We start from the raw sequence: 22320 nt of genomic DNA on the forward strand, positions 1-22320 counted from the left end.
TTGCAGGACACCCGATGGCGCGCTGGAAGAGCTACTGCGGAGGCACGCAGGGCGCGACGCCACGGCCGCACTATGCGCTGCGCAGCCCGCACACTCTCGCCACCTGCACCGCCTCTTTGCGCACTGCCGGGGCGTGGCGGAGCCGCCCAGCTACACTGACGCCGTGAGTACCGACAATGCATTTGTCACTACATTTAGTCTACTTCTATTGCGGCTGGCAGTGAACCTCTCGCTTTATTCATGCGTATGTCCATGTTGTAGGAGATGAATGCCGGTACGCGCTTGCACCACGTAATGGGTGCGGCGGCCTCACACCTGGCCCTGGCCTTGGGGCTGCTGAGCTGCGGCCTCTCCCGTTCCCTGCCCCCGCAGCCCTCGGAGCTGCAGTGTCCCGCGCTGCTGGCGCACCCCGCCCTCACCGGAGGCCTGCAGGTGCTGCAGCCGCCCAATCCCTACGAGGAAGACAAGGGCGAGGCGCGCAGCCCCGGCAGCACGGCGGGCAGCACACCCTCGGGCCCCGCGCCCCCCCAGCAGCCCCCCCAGCCGCCCTCCCTCACCGCAGCACTGGCTGATGCTAAACTCAACGTAACTAACTCTACAATATAATAGTTGTACTCGCAGAAAGGATGGGATTCAAGTTGATGATGTGTGTTGATTGCAGGCGGAATCCCCGGCCGGCTGGCTGTGGGTAGCGCTCTCCCGCTGCGGGAGGGGCCGCGGGGGCCCGGGCGCGGGGAGCGCGGCGCAGCCCCCGGAGCACCCCGCAGAGGAGCTGGCACGCGCCCTCGCCGCCGCGCTCATACACCACCTGGCGCTACACGCACCCGCGCTCAGGGCTGCTACGCTGGGTGAGAAAGCCATAGTGAAAGTCTTGCCAAACAGCAAGTCAATGCCAATTAACTCTTAGGAGCCGGAGTCCTGCAATTGCAGTGTTGAACAATAGTGCCCACGCACGTCACGAAGAACTGCAATTGCATTGTCGACCTTATACATTCATTTTGCCTTTGGATATTACTTCTACTGGGTTTGTTTGGTATTGTCTTCATGTTGGCTTTAACAAAAGTGTATTTTTATGTATTGACTATTCTTGCCGGCTCCTATGGGTTAAACATCTCTATTCTAAAACAATACTCCTTTACGTTCAGAAATACAAAACACAAGAAATAACAACTAACACTTATATTAGAAACACTAGATATCAAAACATATCCAACAAGCAACTGCAAATACAAAATTCGGGCAAAAAAGCTTCCTTTACCATGGTACTAAACTCTACAGAAGAATCCCACTCTCATTCAAAACTCACAACAATATTATAACATTTAAATTTCAAATAAAAAGCTGGATATAAAACATAGGAAGCTCAGAAATAGCTTAGGCGGCTCCAGGAGTCCAGAAGTGGAAGGTCAATCGAAAAAAAATGAATATGAAATGGTAATACATATTGTTAATGCGTAATGAATATTAAAAAAACGCCAATGTATGTAATTAATTTGCCGGTACTACGATATTGCTTAATTTAGGATTATTTATTTACACAAGTAATTAATGTTTTTTTTTTTCTATTAAAGTTCTTTTCTTATTAAAAGTTTTAATTTTAATTTGTATTAACTCCAAACTCAGTCCATTGTTTATAAGTAGACTTAAAAAGTAAACAATGAATGAAAAAGTACCTAGTTATTGCACCCACAAATGCACTGATAACTTTTGTTTTTAACCTCTTGACATTAACTAATGTCACTTTATTTTAATAAGTTAAGAATTGTTTGCGATTTCTTTCGATATGATGTCCACAGAATATGACGTTTTAAATTATTCCATGCAAATTACGTCAATAATGGATAAACTATTTTGCAAAATAATATTCAAGTTCAAGATGGCATTTATAACACAAAAAACTTACGACTGACATTTTTTCACATCTCCCTTTAATCTGATAGTATTAATACTCTTGCGTCTGGACGATGTAGGCCCTCTGATTGGTCAAATTTAAATTGTCTGTTTCGGTTAAATTCCGCTAACTTGAAAATTAAGACACGATTTCATACTAAAATAGGATCGCCTCATAATAATACGAAATTTCTTCAAAAGCATCGTTTCTGCTCACATAATTTTTGGATAATATCGAAGAAAATATGTTTTAGAAAGTTCATAATCCATTGGATTAATTACATTACAATGAAAATTATCCACAGTTACGTGATTATGTTTGACGTTTATAAAAAAATCACGCGTTCCTTCAATGGCCGATACGCACGGCTATAGATGGCCGACAGAGCGCGCACCTCTGGTGGTTTAAAAACGCACCAAATGAATGGCGCGAATATTTAAATATGCAACTCACAATATTTGACTACTTACGATTAACAAGCGTTTACTAAGAAGAAAGAAATTTGCTAAAAAACAATACATGGAAAATGTTCAGAATGGGATCAAAGACGACATAAAGTTTTTCTGGAACTATATTAGGTCACAAAAAGTTAACCCAACCTCACCAACATGCTTGATTGAGGAAGGCGTAACTTTTACTAACCCTAACACAATTGTAAATAAGTTTGCTGACTATTTTCATTCCGTCTATAGTCAAGTAACCCCTAAACTTGAAACCAATTTCCCAACAGCATCACCCTGGAACGTTGGAGATATCTCACTCGGATTGACCAACATCCAGGAAATAGAAACTTGTATCCGGAATCTCCGACCTGATAAAGCTACTGGTCCGGACGGTATTCCTCCTTCAATAATTATAAAAATCTCTCCAAATATCTGTGTTCCCCTTGCGTACATATTTAATCTCTGCATCATGTCTTCCACATTTCCACAGTGTTGGAAACTAACGAGGGTCAGCCCCATTCACAAAGCTGATGAAAAGACTGACGTCAGAAATTATAGACCAGTTGCAGTACTGTCAACAATTCCAAAAATTTTTGAAATGATTATCTGTGATAAAATCAGTCCACAAATCACGCCTTTCTTAAGAGGTAATCAACATGGCTTCTTACCGAAGAAATCAACGGTAACCAACTTACTCTCTTTCTCTCGACGGGTAGCACAAGGCCTAGACTGTAGGCATCAGACGGACGTAATTTACACGGACTTCGCAAAGGCATTTGACCGAGTAGATCACGATATTCTAATAAAAAGATGCATAAAATAGGTTTTAATCAACCCTTACTGACATTTTTTGCGTCATATTTAAAAGATAGAAGTCAGTATGTAAATATAAATGGATACGACTCCCATAAGTTCGCAGCTCTGTCAGGAATTCCTCAAGGATCGAATCTCGGTCCCATGTTATTCCTCATTCTGATTGATGACATTCAGGATTGCATACGTCACAGCTCATGTCTACTATTCGCAGATGACATGAAACTGATGAAGGAAATCGAATCAGATTATGATTATTCGAAACTGCAGGCCGACCTCGATTCAATCATGATATGGTCGGTAGAAAATAAACTTAACTTCAATATTAAAAAATGCGTTGTTATGACTTATTTCACTTAGTTCACAAAATCCGGTATTCTGCCAGTATAGAATGAATGGTGAAGTACTTACACGCGTAAACATCATCAAGGACCTTGGGGTGATCTTTGATCCCAAGCTGACATTTTCAAACCACATAGTCCAGCTTACCTCGGCTTGCTCCAAAACTCTTGGTTTTGTAATTAGAACTTGCAAACAATTCAATAACAAAGAAGCAATGACCTCCATGTTCAACGGAGTGGTCAGAAGCAAGCTGGAGTACGCCAGTACTGTCTGGATACCTTATCAACTTAAATACATAAATATGATTGAACAAATTCAAAAAAAATTCCTAAGGTATGTTTACATGCGATCATACGGAATATATCCGAAATTCATGCATCACGTGGAACTGCTAAAGGAGACAAATTACCAAAGCCTGGAGACTAGGCGTAATGCCGGACTCATGGTATTTGAATTAAAGTTACTAAAAAACCTTATCGATTGCCCATATCTCCTGTCATGCTGTGGATTATTCGTTCCTGATAAATACTGTCGAAATCGTAGCCACGACCTATTCTGTATACCGCAGGGTCGGACAGATGTCATTGCCCGACATAGCATGACAAGAGGTATGACCTTACTAAATGCCCTACCAGCGGATATAGATGTGTTTAATATCACTATACCATGTTTTAAAAAATATATGTACATGTATTGTTAGTTTTAATAAAATTGTACCATAATTGGACTTACCTGTCTGTCGTACAATAATAAAAAAAAAAAAATAAAAAAAATAAAAATAAAAAAAAAGATTTCTTCTGGAAGCTTATCACTTTGTAATAAATTTTTTCATTATTATTTATATTTTTTTGTTTATTAATTATAACTGATTTTATATTGACATGTTTTCTAATTTCTAAAATTTCAAAATTATTTATTTGCGGTGCTTTATATCCTGAGTGAAGTATTTTAAGACCTGAATTTTTTATCGAAAGTGTGATCATTATTCAAAAGATGATTTGCAAACTCAGATTCACTATTTCCATTTAGAGCCCTGCGATATTCTTTAGTTCTGACTTCAAAGTTTCTATTGGTTCTACCTTTGTAAAAGAAATTACAATCATCCCAATTGAGTTTTTAAACTCCTGATTTTTTGTTTGAATTTTGTCTTTATTATTAAGAATATATTTCTTCATTGTTATTAGTGTAAAACGCCAGTTGAATAGTACCAGGATTGTTTTTATATATAATTTTAGAAGTATCGTTATCCACAAATAGAATTCTACGCCATTGTTTATTTCTATCTTTAGAAAGATCGTTTGAAGAGAATATGTTTATTTTTTTTATTTAGAACTAACTAACCATCACGCCGTTTTTATTTAGTATTTCAACTATCAATTTATTATAATAACCGTTATTAAATGCTATTTGTCTTATGAATATATTGTTTTATGGTTATATGCTATTTGTTTTTTTCAGGTCTTAAAATACTTCTTATAAATAATTTTGAAATTTTAGAAATGAGGAAACATGTTAATATAAAAGCAGATATAATTAACAAGAATTTTTTTATAAACTCTCTTTTAAATATTTTCCCATTCAACTGGTCTTTCCCGTCTAATGATATTGTAATTCCTAATTATTATAAACCCAGCCTACTCTTACCCCTCCCCCCTCCTTCCACTTCTTCTTTCCCAATTGCAATCTATATTTAATTTTTGACTTCGGTGTATACACAATAAAATGTAAACATTATATTTATTAATTTATTGGACAATTTGTATAGCGCCGCTTTTGTGAGATATCACCTCAGGGGCGCTATATTGTAATAATCTACCTTTATACACGGTGTCCGGAAACTCGTAGTACAAGCGGGAAACTGGAGAATCTACACCACATGGGGAACCCAAAAAAACATAAAGTTTTTTGATTTGAGCATTTTCAAAAAAAAAAAAAAAACCAAAAAAAAATATTTTTCGGCTATTTTAGGGTTAAAGTTTTTTCTGGTGTTTAGGGTTGAATAACAGATGTTTTAACCCTGCAGAGCAGAAATATTTTATGATTACACCGGGTTAAATGAAGGGTGATTTCAAAATAATGCTTCAAATCCGAGTTTCTTCATTTGTTTTACTTTCAAATAGTTTTAATTAGTTGGGTACTTTGATCTTCAGTAATAATTTATAAGAATTTGATTAAAAAAAAAAAAAAATAAAAAAAATCAACTTCAAACTCGATTTACTCGATAACGAAAGCTCAAATAAAAAAAAAATATACTACAAAATCGACTCCAAATGTGATGTAGATTCACCAGTTTTCCGCTTGTACTACGAGTTTCCGGACACCCTGTATATTGATTTTTACTCTCCTGATGATGTTGTATATATAATCTAACTTTAAACTTTATTAGATACAGTAACAGTTGTAGGTAAAGAATTACCACCAGTTGGAGTAAAATTAACACCTTTTAATTAAACCGACTGCTAATCTCATCGCACAATTCCCCTCTTTTTATTCATAAACACGGGTACAATTAATCAATATGTAATAATCTATTATTTAAGTCAACTTTGTTATAACTATCTTTAATTGTGACAAACTAAACGATATTGATTCAACTTATAGACATTGACGGTTGTAACACATATTTAAGCACTGCAAGTCTCCTATGAGCTAATTATATTAGGTACCTAAGATAACAGTTAATATCAGTTGTAGACATGTAGTCAATAATAGTGTTTAATTTGAAATAATCCATCACAAATATGTAAAATTTCATTTATTCAAACAACTGTCATTCATGCGTAAATTTAGAATGTTATTATTAATTAACTCCTTCCTGTTCCGTGTTTTAACAATATATATACTCACCCTCTCTCTGTGAATGTCCTAATATCTATCTATTAAATGTAACTGTTGTTAATATCACTTAAAATGGGCGAAGTCCAACTAAGAGCCGCCCGCAGGGCCTAGCAGAAAAAAACCCGCGGAGCGGGTTTTTAACTGCTAGTAACATATTAATCTTAGGTTGTAGATATCCGCACAATCCGGTCATGTCCGAAAATCCCTTTAAAATAAATTTTGTATGATACTAAGCATACATCAGACATGTTTACCTGCTTTATCTGTATAGCAAAGAGAAAGAAAGGAGATAGCTTGGGGACAAAACTTGATGTGACCCACGCTAGGTACATATAGTAGCTTCTCATTTGGAAGCTAGATGGCACTCTAAGTCGCTATTACCGTACGAATATGCATAAATATTAAAAATAAATTAATAATCGGTAATATAGTTGGTTAAATCCTTTTTTTAAGTTATTAGTATTGCAGCATATTTTGGGAGGTCATTGACCAAAATACCTCTGTAGAGGAGCCAACACTGGTTGGGTGCCAGTGCAATGTCATGGTATAGGTCTACTAAGTGAGTGTTGTGTGTCTTCCCAGAGGCGCGAGGGCTGTCTCCGCGGCTGGACGCCGGGCTGGCGGAAGTGGCGGAGGCCGTGTGGAAGAACAAGTGGCGGCTGGCCCGGATGCGGCAGCAGATGGCCCGAGGCTACAAGGAGGTAAGTCATCTCTCTCATAATCACAACTTCTCCTGTACTGTATACAGCCAGAACTATGTCATCAGCAGCTGTCTCCGCGGCTGGACGCCAGGCTGGCTGGCAAGGAGGTGAGTCATCTCTCTCATCATTCCGAATACATTGTTTTTCTTTTTAATAATACACATAAACTTATTATTTAGCATTGTGTATTGTGTCAGTATTAAATCCTTGGAAAGATTCTTTGCTTTGTCAGCATTTTGTGGAAATGCATTGTTGCGCTCCTGTTTTGCACGGCACAATTGTGACAAAAAGATACAATCTTTCAGAAAAACTGAAGAGTTTGAATTCCGCATTACGTGACACCGCTTTAGTCGGTGACATTGGGTCGGTGTATAAATTAGGAAAATTGAATATGTAGGCATCATTTGAGATTAGTGTTCTAGAAGAAACCATGTTGGTTTTGAAGTGGGTGCCCACTGTGGTGTTTTTATCAGTTTTGCTGATAAATTCCGCCGCTGCAAAATGTCAGAAAAGCCTTTTGAAGTTGAACTATTCTATCTCTGGGCGCAGTTTGACATTTTCATCGGAAAACGAGAAGGAAATATACAAGGAGACGGGCCGCTTCATTCCCAGGAATGTGGTGGCCACCAGGATGCAGTTTCACAAGCACAAGCTGATAGTGGCTCTGCCCAGGTATAGATCCGGGGTGCCGGCCACCTTGGCCATAGCCTATCCTCTCACCAAGGACTCCCAGCTCACGCTGCGCCCGTTCCCCAATTGGAAGATGCAGAGAATCGGCAATTGCGATGCTCTGCAATCTGTCGTGGACATCTTCCTAGACGACAACGGCTTACTTTGGATTCTGGATACGGGAACTATCGATCTTTTGGAAGGCGCGCAGTTCAAATGCCCGCCTAAAGTGGTGGCCTATTCCATGAATCAGCAGAGAGTCGTAATGACGCTGGACTTGAGGGAATTGGTAGTGCCGACGTCTTCGCTGCAGTATCTGGTGGTGGATAACGCGGCTGGTGGAATCGATTACGTGTATGTTTCTGACGGTGGAGGGAACGCCATCCTGGTTCTGAACAGCGCCGGCAGACCGGGGAGAAGACTGGAGCTCCCGAGCATCGTGAGCGCCGGCGGGGCGTGTGTCAATGCTCTATACCTTGTGAAGTTATTGAACGAAGGATCTGCGCATTTGTATTTGTCTTACCTGGACTGCGAAGGCATCTTCAGTATCGAGACGTCATCCCTGCGCGAAACGGAGGCGCACATGTTGATCCGCCTGGTGGGCATCAAGAACGAGCCGCTGGTGTGGGTGGGAAGTGACAATGACAGGACGTTGTTCTACCGGGTGAAGAATGGAGAGGAGCTGTATAGCTGGGAGGCGGGGACTCGCTTCTCGGCTCTGGACAAGGTGTCGGTGCGGAGGCCGGAGGGTGGCCGCGCAGCCACGCACGTGACCGCGGGGCCCCTCGGACACTCCTGGGTCATGGAGACCAACATGGCTGATTTCCTCACTAATGCTACTGGATGCTTCGGAGGATCCACTAAGATCAGCCCACTGATTTTGCCAACAAATTAATTTTAATTTACTCTACTGCCTCTACAATGTATCACGCTTTCCTTATACTATTCTATGATGTATTTTTGTAAAAATATGCTAATATGCTGTGTTGGATGCATTTTAACTGTGGTCATTTTTTAATAATGTGACAATATTTCGCACCTGAGCTAAAACAGTGGCACAAGTCAAAAAATTACGTTTTGAGTTAAATATGCAGAAATGTTCCTGGATAGCTTTTTTATCGTCGATGAAACGGAATAATTCTTAAAAATATTATTGACAGCGAATATATCATTGTTATATTATAAAAGTAGCTGTACCCCGCCAAGCGAAATAAAAAGCTTGTTTTTACCTGTCTCAGGTGACATCTATATAATATAGGTATATAAAAACACACGCGTATTCGGTTGTGTCACAATTTTAAAGCAATAAGTGAAGAACTTAATTTAAGATTTTGAAAAAAGAACATTTTCATTTTTATGTATATAAATAGATTTACATTATATTAAACGCACATACGGGCTTTTACAAACATGTGATGCGTGTATTATTTCGAACAAACAAACATTAACATTTTTATTTATATATATTTTACTCGAATTATGCTGGAAATATATGAAACCTAAGATGGCACCTTCTTCACCTAAATCTCAACTTGTACCTATGTTCTTTAAAAAAATATAATTTTAGACACTAGATAAAATTATCTTTGAAATGTTTGTATTTGAAATAAATATTGATATTTCTAAAAAAATTTATTTTAATATCAAACATGAAAATGTTAACAAAAAACCAGGATATTTTGATTTGAAACATCCATAATTTTGAAAGAATAAAAAATTCCACCTATTTGTAATCATACATTTTGACATTATTTTTGGATTTTATCCATGAAAAAAAATAACAAACTGAGAAGAATAATTATTTCTTTCCAGCAACGAAGAAATAACACATCTACGCAATATAGAAAAAAGAGATAAAAATACTTTTATAATGTATGGACGCCCTCCCGCTCAGGTCGGATCTCAGAGACTCTAATGGAATATGATGTTTGGTCTGCAGGGCCTATGTCATCTTTGGTGATGCTGTATGTAGGGTCTTTTTATGGATAGGAAGGAGAGGAAGTTCTGCGAAGGAAATGAGGGGTGGGTAGGAATCTGGGGGTCGATGTGTCACTCCCACTGAGGTACAAGGCGATGGGTCGAGGGAGAATCCGCTTAGAGAGGTCAAAAGGTCTCCCTCAACCAGTCTCTCTCGATTCGGCCGCCACGCAGTAGGTGGACAAACGCAACCGCCGCCAAGATCCAGACAAACCTCACCCCCCATGAATCCATCCCTCCCACTGAGGTTCAAGGCGATGGGTCGAGGGAGAATCCGCTTAGAGAGGTCAAAAGGTCTCCCTCAACCAGTCTCTCTCGATTCGGCCGCCACGCAGTAGGTGGACAAACGCAACCGCCGCCAAGATCCAGACAAACCTCACCCCCCATGAATCCATCCCTCCCACTGAGGTTCAAGGCGATGGGTCGAGGGAGAATCCGCTTAGAGAGGTCAAAAGGTCTCCCTCAACCAGTCTCTCTCGATTCGGCCGCCACGCAGTAGGTGGACAAACGCAACCGCCGCCAAGATCCAGACAAACCTCACCCCCCATGAATCCATCCCTCCCACTGAGGTTCAAGGCGATGGGTCGAGGGAGAATCCGCTTAGAGAGGTCAAAAGGTCTCCCTCAACCAGTCTCTCTCGATTCGGCCGCCACGCAGTAGGTGGACAAACGCAACCGCCGCCAAGATCCAGACAAACCTCACCCCCCATGAATCCATCCCTCCCACTGAGGTTCAAGGCGATGGGTCGAGGGAGAATCCGCTTAGAGAGGTCAAAAGGTCTCCCTCAACCAGTCTCTCTCGATTCGGCCGCCACGCAGTAGGTGGACAAACGCAACCGCCGCCAAGATCCAGACAAACCTCACCCCCCATGAATCCATCCCTCCCACTGAGGTTCAAGGCGATGGGTCGAGGGAGAATCCGCTTAGAGAGGTCAAAAGGTCTCCCTCAACCAGTCTCTCTCGATTCGGCCGCCACGCAGTAGGTGGACAAACGCAACCGCCGCCAAGATCCAGACAAACCTCACCCCCCATGAATCCATCCCTCCCACTGAGGTTCAAGGCGATGGGTCGAGGGAGAATCCGCTTAGAGAGGTCAAAAGGTCTCCCTCAACCAGTCTCTCTCGATTCGGCCGCCACGCAGTAGGTGGACAAAGCCAGATGTTTCTGCAGCTCATTCCAAGTCCAAGTTAAAGTTTAAGGGTTTCCACTATTGCTGATGCTAATAAAGCTACGCTGGCTATGAGATGCAAATTACTGTGTATCCTACTTTGTAAGAGGTTACCTACAACTACTTAAAACACAGTTTAGGAAATTAAAAATACTTTTATTCAAACAAAATTATGAATGTTTCGTAATATTGCTTTGGGGCATAAGTTAAAATTTTTAAAAGATTTCAGCAATAATAATGACACAAAACCGATTCTTGTCTTAAATACCTTAAAAATTGTAGAATTTTCAAAAACTCTTATATGCAATAAAATTGCAAAACTGTTTCCCAAATTTCGTAAAACAATGTTTTTCATTTATTACTAAACTGATTGAACACACTAAAACGAAATATTCAAATCACTCTCCAGGGAAAAGAAGTATTTTGAGTTGTGCCACTGCTATTCCCGTGGTACGATATGTACCTTCAGCTTTTTTTAATATGTAATATATGGTATATGATTCAAATTATTTGTTTGAAATACAATATTCATGGTTAAAAAGTTCTCACTCAAAAAGCAATGGTGAGAGCCGAACTTAATAACAGTATTGTCCGTCACACAACACACTCTCCTTGCGCGCTTTACGTTTGTACATTGTCTCATACATACTTGATCATTCCATGTCTTCCTTGGGCATCTTCTTCTACCACTCCTTTGTCCGTCCATTCGCTCTACTGATCCAATGCAATAGGTATATCATTCTAATTATTTGTACAAATTACAATATTAATGAAAAAATCTGAAAATAACCTGAAGGTTCTAATGGTTGATAATTGAAAGTTTTGATACATGTTTTTCGATGAATTGGAACAGTTATACAAATATGTACAGTGTAGTATGTAGCAAAAAATCTCACAAAGGCAAAGGCTGTGCATGTATTACGTTTTTATTTCTTGCAAATATATTTATAGAGATCCATTGCACGCATCATTTCCACATCCATTGCATAGAGAGACATTTATTTCCAGACAGTGGGCATTGCAATACGTTTCAGCTTCTCTCAGTCCTCGATTGAGTTTATAGATGAATTTATCATGTCATCTGCGTACAGGATGGTTTGTCATATTAAAAAACAGCTAGCCAACCTCATTCAAGTAAATGTTTTAATAGTAAGGGTCCCAACAAGCTGCCTTGAGGAACCTTGCTTTTTAATAGCATTGTCTCACGTAAAACAATTAGCAGTATGTCTACCGGACAGTTGTCTATTTAGGCAGATGTGTGTGAGTGCCTCCCTCTCTCGTACTACAAAGCTATATCTTCTGCAAACAAAACATTAAATAATAATTGTAATGTTTGTTTACATGTCAGGTGTGTGCCCCGCTGGTGGAGCGCGCCCGCTTCCTGGTGCTGGAGGTGCGAGCGGCAGCCAGTCCCGCGGCCGCAGCGCTCCCCCGCCTGCGCGCTCCGCCCCTGCCCTTCCACCGTGCTGCCCTTAAGCTGCTGAGAAACAGGTACGTCAGTTGTAGGTGTGTGGAGCGCGCCCGCCTCCCGGTGCTGGAGGTGCGAGCGGCAGCCAGTCCCGCGGCCGCAGCGCTCCCCCGCCTGCGCGCTCTGCCCCTGCCCTTCCACCGTGCTGCCCTTAAGCTGCTGAGAAACAGGTACGTCAGTTGTAGGTGTGTGGAGCGCGCCCGCCTCCCGGTGCTGGAGGTGCGAGCGGCAGCCAATCCCGCGGCCGCAGCGCTCCCCCGCCTGCGCGCTCCGCCCCTGCCCTTCCACCGTGCTGCCCTTAAGCTGCTGAGAAACAGGTACGTCAGTTGTAGGTGTGTGTCGTTAATGGAACGAGCCCGCTTGCGTGTTTAATAAATTATTGAAGATCATTGGTCATCAAATGTTGCCTTTTAGCTTAATTTGATTTTAACTGAACTTAAATTACCAATTCGATTCTAAACGCACTTATTATTTTCTAATTTTCAGAAGCAGCTCTGCCGACAATGATAAAGCACTCATCAAGAGCTCTCTGGACTTGGACACCTTTTCCAATGACTCTTCCAAACCACAGCAACTACCTACCATAGACAACTCTATAATCATTATAGAGTGCAACTCCAAGATGGCCGACCAGGGAAATGCCACTATGGTGACCAGAGATAAAGATAAAGACAAGCTCACTATAGACAATGGCAAGGCAGTCAAGAGGGAGAGATCCGTAGAGAAGGATAATAGCGAAACGGACAATGACAAGATAGCTCTGACAAGTAATTATGAAATACCTAAGCTTGCCAATAAATTGTTGTAAATTTACCCTCTGTAATTTGTAGGTGACTTTATTGGATTAATGCATTGTTGTCTGTATTGTTTTGTAGGTAAACTGATTGACAAATCGACGATAGAAGTGGAAGAGTCGGAAGATAAGACGCCCACCAACGAGATATCCATCAGCTCCATCAACGAGATGACGGACAACTCCATGCTGAAGGACTCTCTGGAGGGCTCGGCACGCCTGCTGCTGGACCCCGAGGACGTCAAGATGGACATGGTGGAGGATCTGGAGCAGGAGAAGGAGCTCAGCAGCGCCAAGGATGAGAAAGATGTGGACCAGTCCGAGAGGGACAACTCCGTGTCGCTGGGCGCCTGGCTGGCCAAAGATGCAGGTGAGTGTCCGGCGCCATTGTTCAGTGTCCAGTGTTCCTTGCCCCATGTTCTGAAGGATAAGCACGTTGTATTTCTGTCCAGGCCATTGCCCCGCCTGGGAGACCTACTGGGAGCCGGCCGAGTCCTCGGTGGACCACCAGAAGAGGACGCGCATGATTGCTGCCATCATTGACTTTGTCATGGCCGAAGACGGCTGCGATATAGATGTGCTCAGGAAGGCCATGTACTGCCAGGTATGTGAGCCATTTGTTTTTAATTTAGTTTAATTTCATCAGTTGTTTTAGTCTTCAAGATCACTTGAAGGTCACCACTGTAAGAATCAGACCGCGAGTCATGGATACGGCTTGTATAAAACTGGATTAAAAGGCAACAGCCGACCAACTGCCGCCATCAACATCAGCGTTTCCGGTCAAATCACGAGTGTAGTTCAGTTGTTACATTATCAAACTTGTATTATATTATCAAACTCTGTTTTCTACATTGTATACCACTACAAACCCCAAGTAGATAACATGTGGTACTCCGGTCATGGTTTTGGCCTTTAATATATGTGGTGAATGGTGTTTAGATTCGTCGCGCCGACATTCGGCTGATGGGTTACTCAGGCGCACTGGAGCTGCTTGGCGCCACCCGCGTCATGTCGCCGCCCGTACACTATATGGCCATGGCGGGCGTGTTGGGCGCTTACCCGCACTTGCTGAACAATGAGAAAGGTGTGTTCATTATTGCTTATTAACAAACCGTCCTCAAACATTGCAGCTGCCAACTAACAAATAATTGTATACTTCTTAGTCTGTAGCCAAATTGAGTATAACACACCTTTTTTGGTTACCGCACTACGAGGTTAACAAACCGTCCTCAATCATTGCAGATGCCAACTAACAAATAATTGTATACTTCTTAGTCTGGATCCAAATTGATTATAACACGCATATTTGGTTACCGCATTACAAGGTTCACAAATTTTTAAGAAATAAATTATAAACTTAATACATATTCCTATTGAAAGTATAAACTATAACTGTCTAGTGAAAAATTAATTTTGCTGTCCGATATAAGATTGTCAAGATGTAATGTTTATTTTTAAAATCATTAACTCCCCTTATGACAGCCCTGAATTGAAAGTGAAATCCTCGTACGAGGCAGGGCGGCCTTTTTTCAACTAAAATTTGGGTTTTGCGGCCAAAATACTTAAATAGCGTGCAACTATAATGTCAATACCAATTCTATTATAAACTCCTTTATACCACGCGTACACAGCTTAGGTAACCAATATGCAGAAGTAGATGTTTTTAATAGTACTGAAAGAACTTACAAAAAAGAAATCACATATTTTTTAAAGTTTTTTTTTCTATAGCCTCTTTGTAAATTTTAGTTCAGTTAATCATATTAGTTTGTTTACACTGTATAATTGTTCGTAGTCTTATATTGTAAAAATGATTTTTTCTCGTTTTTAAAGGTACTTGCACCGTAAATACATAATTTCCTATTGAAGGTTTCTGTCACACTATCACAGCCTAAACTATGAGAAAGTAGGAACAGGCAAGAAGATGCATGAAAGCATTAAACTCACATTCCGTTTCCTAAGAAATCAGTGGTCCCCGGTGTGCTGGGACAAGAGTACTCTTGGCTGGTTCCATATCATTAGTGCTTGTTTCCAGATGCCCCCACTCCTCCGAGGCAGCTGACACAGCCCCTGTCTCTGGTGCCGCTGGCCCCGGCCCCGCGTCGCGCCGCCCTGCAACTGGGACACGCGCGCCTGGCGCACTGGGCGGCGCGGCAACTGCGCGCTCATGCCACGCGCCCCGCCCCGCACAACACGCAGCACGAGCTCAGCCACGACAACCCAGGCAGGGCCAGGTAACTGCGAGGAGATTGATATTGCTACATACACCCGAGATGAGCTATAGTAAAGTTTGTTCACTCCTTTGAAATGTGTACGACAAAACCCAACATTCAGTCCTTATCAAATACCAAATCTGTATTTATTTACTTCCTTTTTTTATCAAATACCTTAAAAATACATACAATTGAGGACGTAAGGACATGATGACTTATGTCCATAAGAATAGAACTGGCGACCATCAATAAAGTAACCCTGCTCTGGGTACCAGGACATAAAGGTATTGAGGGCAACGAGCGGGCTGACGAACTAGCAAGGAAAGGGGCGAAAGCACCACTTGCGGGATCTGAGCCGGCCGTAGGAGTAGCAGCTTGCCACACCAAACTACATATCAAGAGGTGGGTCAAATCCCAACACTGGAAGGAATGGAAGAAGGCACCCGGAATGAGGCAATCTAAAGTACTCATAAACGGACCGGACCCTAACCGAACCAGGCAACTACTCGATATGGACAGAAACTCACTGAGGGAACTGGTAGGACTATTAACGGGACACTGCCATCTCAGGAGACACATGCAACTGTTGGGAGTGGAAAACACCAACATCTGTAGGAAATGTGAAGAGGAGGAAGAGACTCCAATTCATCTATGGTGCCAATGCCCCGCTCTGCTGGGAATAAGGCTCAGATACCTGGGAAGACACAGTGTGGAACCAGAAGACATCGCCACATATCCAATGACAGCCCTGGTGAACTTCATAAAAGGGACCGGGTTACTGGCAAGGGAATGAGGTAAAATGGGAGATAGTACAATGGGCCTATGGCCTAAGTGCTCGCGGGGAACGTAAGTAAACCGCCTCCGACTATAAAAAAAAAAAAAAATAAAAAAAAAAAAAAAATATGTCCATAAGTGACTTATGCTTCTTTCTTAATATTGTGAATTCGGTGCTTAACTGTTGCGAACTTCTGAGTCTAGTCAACATAAGAGAACCATCTCGATACACTAGGCATAAGAACCTATTTCAATATCCCCAAACAAATTATGAAGCAAACTCGCCAATTCCTCGCCTACATTGTTTGACAAGTGAATATCCAAATGATATCCATATTTTTAACAGAACTAATTCAACGTTTAAAACACACCTAAATCTTATTTTTGTTAATTTTAAATACATCTAATTGAATCTCTTTTTTAAATACATCTAGTCAAGTCTATCCAATTGGGATTTGGTTTAGGTCTTAGCGGTGTTCACTTATTTTAGTCAATCCTTGGGGAGGAAACTACAATTCTAAGTCAAATTAAAAAAAATAAAAATTTAAGTTTTAAAAGTTCACGTTTTTCACATTCGTGTTTTTTTACTAGTAGTTTTTTTTACCAAATTGTAAACAATGTTATTTTTTTATTAAATTGTAATGCAAGTAATTATTGTACGCACAAATATTTACATGTACCCAATATAAAAGTCTCATGGGTCTAAAAGAATTAAATAAAATATTTATCCGAACCCCCTGGCTGACAAATTGAAAAGCTTCAGGTACAATCAGGAGCTCCTTTGTGTATATTATTATAAAGGTGTATTAAGTAAATTGTATCCGGTCAGGTTGATGTTATCCCTGATGGCGCTGTGCGGCAGTACGGTGTCGGGCGGGCCGCTCTCGGCGGGTGCGCTGTGGTCGGGCGGGGCGTGCAGCGCGCTGCTCAGCGTGCTGGCACGCCTGCCCCCCGCTCCCCCGGCGCTGCTGGGCGGGGCGGGGGGAGGGGGCGCGCGTGCCCCGCGGGCGCTGACTGAGGCGGGCGCGGCGGCGGCCCGGGGCAGCGGGGGGGGAGAGGCCCCTCCCCCGGGACCCCGGCTTGCGGCGCTCATGAAGATTGGCACCCGGGTCGTGAGAGGCAAGGATTGGAAGTGGGGAGATCAGGTAACGTACTCTAATAACACTGTAAATTGCCACGGACCACATTAGTGGTGCTTCGCGAGTAAGTGGCATTGTGATTGTAAAAAATAAAATTGTTGGTTAGAGATCCATTTATTTTTATTTTCAGCTTTATGGAAATGAAACTTGTTGCCCCTCTTATTCAGAATATTTCACAGTGGCAACACTGATACTTTCAGAGTTGATCAGAATTGAGTTGATCAGAATTGAGTTGATCAGAATTGAGTTGATTTCGAAATTGATCGATGTTTTTACAACATTTTTCCATATTCCCGCTAATTTGTAAGTAAATATAGTTTTTTCTACCCATGTAAATTAAGTAATTGAATTTATTAATTAATTAATTGAAGGCCTGTAAATTCTAACATTTCAATTTGCCTGTTTTTAGCATCAATCGAAAGAAGAAGAATGAATCAATTATATTTTTTTTAAATATACATTGTGCATATAAGTGAAAAAAGTCTAAACTAGAAAGTGCTGCGATCATATCTTGAACCTCGTTGTCTCAATCCTCAGCTTCTCCCTGTGTGTGTCTCAAGGGTCCGTTGAGAATGTGACGAGGTAATATATACCTTGCGTTCGGAGCTGGGATTGCTTCAGTAGGGGTGTGCCGTTGTGTGTCGATAGAATAACAAGTCACAGCGTTGAAGCGTCGTGCGGCCGGTCGTTTGTTCCGGGGCAAACGAGTGGATATTCAACTTTCACATTAACGTTTTATTAGTACCAATTTTCAGGCGCCTACGTTAATATTTTAAAGTTCGAATAATCTTAATATTTGGGTTTCACAATATTGTTGTACAATTTAGCTGTCCCAAATAAAATTCCTTTTTTAGAAAGAGTTTGTTTCGAAATTTAGTTTCATCATATGTGGGCATAATAAATAAATGAATATATTACTAATTTTTATAAGCAGTAATTATTAGCCTGAAACACCCACACAAAAGAAAAAATAAATGACGCCAATGGGAAATGAACCCGTAGTCTTCTAATTGCCGGTCAGCTGCACTTATAACATTGTTTATTTTGGAAGATTTTTCAATTTTGATAGTAGTTTTAGGCTAATAATTATTGCTGATAATAATTTGTTATCCTTTGTGCTATGAATAAAAACCTTGTCTTGTGCTATGACTTTATCAGTGTTTGTTCCACAGGACGGGCCGGCACCCTCAGAAGGCCGCGTGGTGGGGGAACTGGGAGAAGACGGGTGGGTGCGCGTGGAATGGGACACGGGGGCCACCAACTCCTACCGAATGGGCAAGGAGGAGCGCTACGACCTCAAACTGGCGCGCGCTCCCAGCCCGGTGCCCAGCACTCCCCTCACCCCCGACCAAGAAGTCCAATCCTCGCTGCCGTGCCTGGAATGGGGCGGGGGCTCCTCGGTGCGGGGCCAGGCTTTGTGGCTGCTGCTGTCTTTGCTGGGAGCCGCGGGGACAGGCCCCGGGGCCCCTGCGGCGCGCCTGGTCGCCGGCCTGCTGCAGCGGCTGCTGGCTCCCCCGCAGCCCCGACACAGGGACATGCAGCTCGTCAGGGGGGTGCTCAACGACTGGGCTGCCGTGGCACTCATTAAAAGTATGCATCTTTTATTTCTCATTACTTGGGCTGGGGTGTCTTAAACAAACCTGTGAAAAATCCCAGGATAGTCTGAAATTCTTATAAATAACAATTATAATTTTATATTAAAAATATTATGTAACTAGCTAAAGTGTGCAATATTTCATCAAGAAGTATCAAAATTGAAGGGTGTAATGTTTCCATCCTGCTACATTTATACCTACGTTAAAATAATGATTATTTCTCCTGTCTGATCTGCAAAATATTGTAACATCCTGGTCGTTGTCCTTCGATTTTCCTAAGCTGTTGGTGGCGCCCTTTAAAAGGACTACCTTAAGAGGAAACCCTAGCTAAGCCTTTCGATCCCCGCATGGAACATACGGCAAAAGATCTTAAGATTTAATTCGCAATAATGCCCCTTTTTCAGCGTTGTGTTTCTTTTTTGGTTTTGAAATTCATATGAGATATGAACGGGCTATTAATGCATATATTTGTGGTAATCCTGGTTCGTTTAAATTAGAGTGAATGATCCCCTTACCATTGAAATTTTAAAAACTTTCTTACAAGACCGCGTGTTTAGCCTACTCCTGTCACCTGCAGTACGCCTAACTCTTATACAGTGGTAATCGCTTGTAAACCTTTCCTTTTAAGCTCTTTCCTACCTTTAATAAATCCAAGGACATGAAATAGTTTCGTTATTGCATAAATTAGTATAGTATGGTATTGACATGCATAGTGCGACGGTTTTCGTCATCTCAGCTCCGGGGTCGCCTCCATTCTGTCTTACATATATTAATTTTGTTACTCGACACTTAATCTTTTATAGGGAAGGGACGAGAGGGGGGGGGGGAGAGGAAGGGTAAACTATATGATCGAAATGTTTTTTTTTTGCAAATTACGTTGGCTCCTCCGCTGACCAAATACGAGAACGGTGGATGGTGATCAGAAATCAAATGCTGACTCCGACGTGGCTAGACTATACCCCATAGCTGGCGACCCATTTCATAAAGGTACCCTGACCTATCGGATCCATTCACGTCCAAGAGAAAGCGGATTAAGTCATCACGCCATTTCCGAAATCGCTCCAACGCCCATTCCTCCGGACGAACTACTTTACTGAGTCTAGATGGGGAAGGTAATTGCATCCCATATCATGATACTAACGCGAAAGGTGTGTCGTGTAGGTTTTGGCTGATGAAGCTCAATCTCCCACGTGCCGTCAGACCTACAGTTCACCTCAAAGAAGCTGCTGTAATTCCGCCAAGGGAGCGTTCCAGTTGGCTTACATCAGCTTCTCGGTCGACACCATTGGGTAATGTGATAGCGCTGCGGACTTATTCCCACGTATCTCACGCCGCCGCCCTCCCACGTGGATTTTCACAGACGTCCAAAGTGCCTTCAGACTATACGCCCCAACTGCTGACCATGTTCCCGTTCATTACCAATTGGCATCACTATTTCCATTCCACTTTCGCGCCCCTTAACTTAACACGGCCCCGTTAGAGGGAGTAGCCCCCCAGCGCTCCGTTGGCCCGATCCGCCCACGCTGGCAACCCCTCTCACGTGATAGCGTGAGAAAAAAAATCCTTCTGTCTAGTCCGTGTTTGTGAGAAACGGATTTGCAGCGACACTATCAGACATTACCCAACTATGAAGTTTAGTCGAGGGGTAAATTTGGGAATGGGGTAAGGCTTGAGGGTAATTATATTGATATTGTCGGGGAATCCTGAAAATTGACATGTTGGTTTTATGTACATATTAAAGTGGATTAGTAGTAACTGTCAGTCGGCAAATATCAGCATCACGCGTTCCAAGTCCATCTGGGAATTTGGTTGAATTGAATTGGAAATAAAAAAACTTACCAAGCCCCTATCCGCTAAATAACAACATCCAGGTTGGGTTTTACACAACCGTTGCCATTTTGGCGGGGTGTTCGCGAATACCACTAGATTTACCCTAAGTTTATACCTAATATTTTTTCTTCACCTGAGATATCCCCCCTTTCTTATTTCCCTAATTTTGATTGTGTTACCCTCGTTATTTGCCGTAACGAATGTACTTTGGTCCTCCCTCCCTAACCTAGTAGTTATTGAAAAATTTTGTTGTAACGCGGCTTCGATCGAGCCCAAAACGCGGTAGCAAGATACTTAGGTATATAGATTTTCAGTTATAAATTTAACTTTAGTCCGAAGGCTTCATCGAAGCCCCAACGAGAGATTTTAACACTTGCGTTCTATTTTATTCGAGAAGGAATTTTAACGTTTATTATCTTTTGATTACAATCTTCTGTTTATGATCCGTGACTTTATTTGAATCCATAACAATCGCGTTCAACTTTATTCGAGAAGGAATTTCAGCGTTTATTAATTTTAATTACAACTCATTTATAACCCGTGACTTTATTTAAAACATAAAAATCGCATTCAACTTTGTTCGAGAAGGAATTTTAGCGTTTATTAATTTTAATTACAACTCACTTATAATCCGTGACTTTATTTAAAACATAAAAATCGCGTTCTTCTTTATTCGAGAAGGAAATTTTAGCGTTTATTAATTTTAATTACAGAATTTAAACCAATTAAACTTTCAACCTGAATTTATTATTACGTCAAGGACACTGAGTCTAATTTCTTCAAACACTGAATTGAACTGTATGTTTTGACCAGAGAAGTTCTAAGTCCAGAATAAATTTACCAAAGTGATAATTCCTCGTAACGCGGCGCGTATACTTCCTTAAAGGTCCTCGGCGACTTGTGACGAACTCATCCCGATTTGTCCCCGCGCACGCCGTTTTATAACAGTAATTAATCACGTTTGTCATCGCAATCCCAACTCTATAGAAGCGCTACGGCCTTATATTTCTCGCCCAATATCCTCTGTGTCACTTAAAACTTATCAGGTCTATACTCCTGCGTTTCTCAGAAAAAATGGGCATTCGCTGTTTCACAACACAGGCCCGTACTGGTGAAATTCTTAAGTTTCCCTCATCTGGCAGGTGCCTTCTAATCCGTCAAAATTGACCTGTTTTTTTAATTTAAATTTTTCGCGTTCCTATTTGGTCCGTGATATGTGTTCTGATGACCTTCCCTTTAGCGCGCTAAGACACCCTCTTACGCGTAACTAGCCAAAATTTTCCTTTTAACTTTCCGTTTTCGTGGACATTTCCTACAGCCTACCTTCAGTCTTCTTTCTTCCGTGTGAAAATAGAACTCGCAACTCGCCTTTTGTCGAATTGAATGGTGTACACGTCCGTCCCTCCCTTTACCTTCCGAATCGATCACTTCTGACAAACATTCCCATTCCTCCGTATGATAAATCCCTTGCGTAAGGTCGTCTCTTACATTTCACATTTATTTACCTTTCTTTCCGTGGTTTAGTATAACTATCTCACCTCTCTCCGATTATTTCAGGTTCCTACCGGTATTCGCTCTAGTTGATATGCCCCAGTACACATTATGTCAGCTATTTTTGTCCCTCGCCCAAGTCCGCTTCGATTTGATAACCTGTCTATTTCTTTGACCAG

The 22320-nt window shown here is 41.7% G+C and overlaps 2 protein-coding genes across 2 annotated transcripts in view; both read left to right on the forward strand.

Moving 5' to 3' along the window:
• The window catches only part of HERC2 (E3 ubiquitin-protein ligase HERC2), an 81492-nt gene that overhangs the window by 14290 nt on the left and 44882 nt on the right, over positions 1–22320 (forward strand). Inside the window, exons 25-36 of the mRNA XM_089643359.1 lie at positions 7–163; positions 262–585; positions 662–848; positions 6910–7028; positions 12190–12626; positions 12796–13076; positions 13185–13472; positions 13555–13706; positions 14042–14186; positions 15135–15333; positions 16916–17231; positions 18398–18815. Coding sequence (XP_089499485.1) covers positions 7–163; positions 262–585; positions 662–848; positions 6910–7028; positions 12190–12626; positions 12796–13076; positions 13185–13472; positions 13555–13706; positions 14042–14186; positions 15135–15333; positions 16916–17231; positions 18398–18815 — 3023 coding nt within the window. The remainder of the gene's footprint in view (positions 1–6; positions 164–261; positions 586–661; positions 849–6909; positions 7029–12189; positions 12627–12795; positions 13077–13184; positions 13473–13554; positions 13707–14041; positions 14187–15134; positions 15334–16915; positions 17232–18397; positions 18816–22320) is intronic.
• LOC149414596 (protein yellow-like) lies at positions 7459–8592 on the forward strand. The gene has a single exon (XM_089643198.1). It carries the CDS (start codon positions 7459–7461, stop codon positions 8590–8592), a length of 1134 nt encoding a protein of 377 aa, XP_089499324.1.

Source organism: Hesperophylax consimilis, chromosome 19, assembly GCF_061612785.1.
Source record: "Hesperophylax consimilis isolate HC1 chromosome 19, BYU_Hcon_1.0, whole genome shotgun sequence".
NCBI lineage: Eukaryota > Metazoa > Arthropoda > Insecta > Trichoptera > Limnephilidae > Hesperophylax > Hesperophylax consimilis.

Coding starts and splice junctions, on each gene's coding strand:
- LOC149414596 (XM_089643198.1), top strand. CDS start 7,459: ATGTTGGTTTTGAAGTGGGTGCCCACTGTGGTGTTTTTATCAGTTTTG.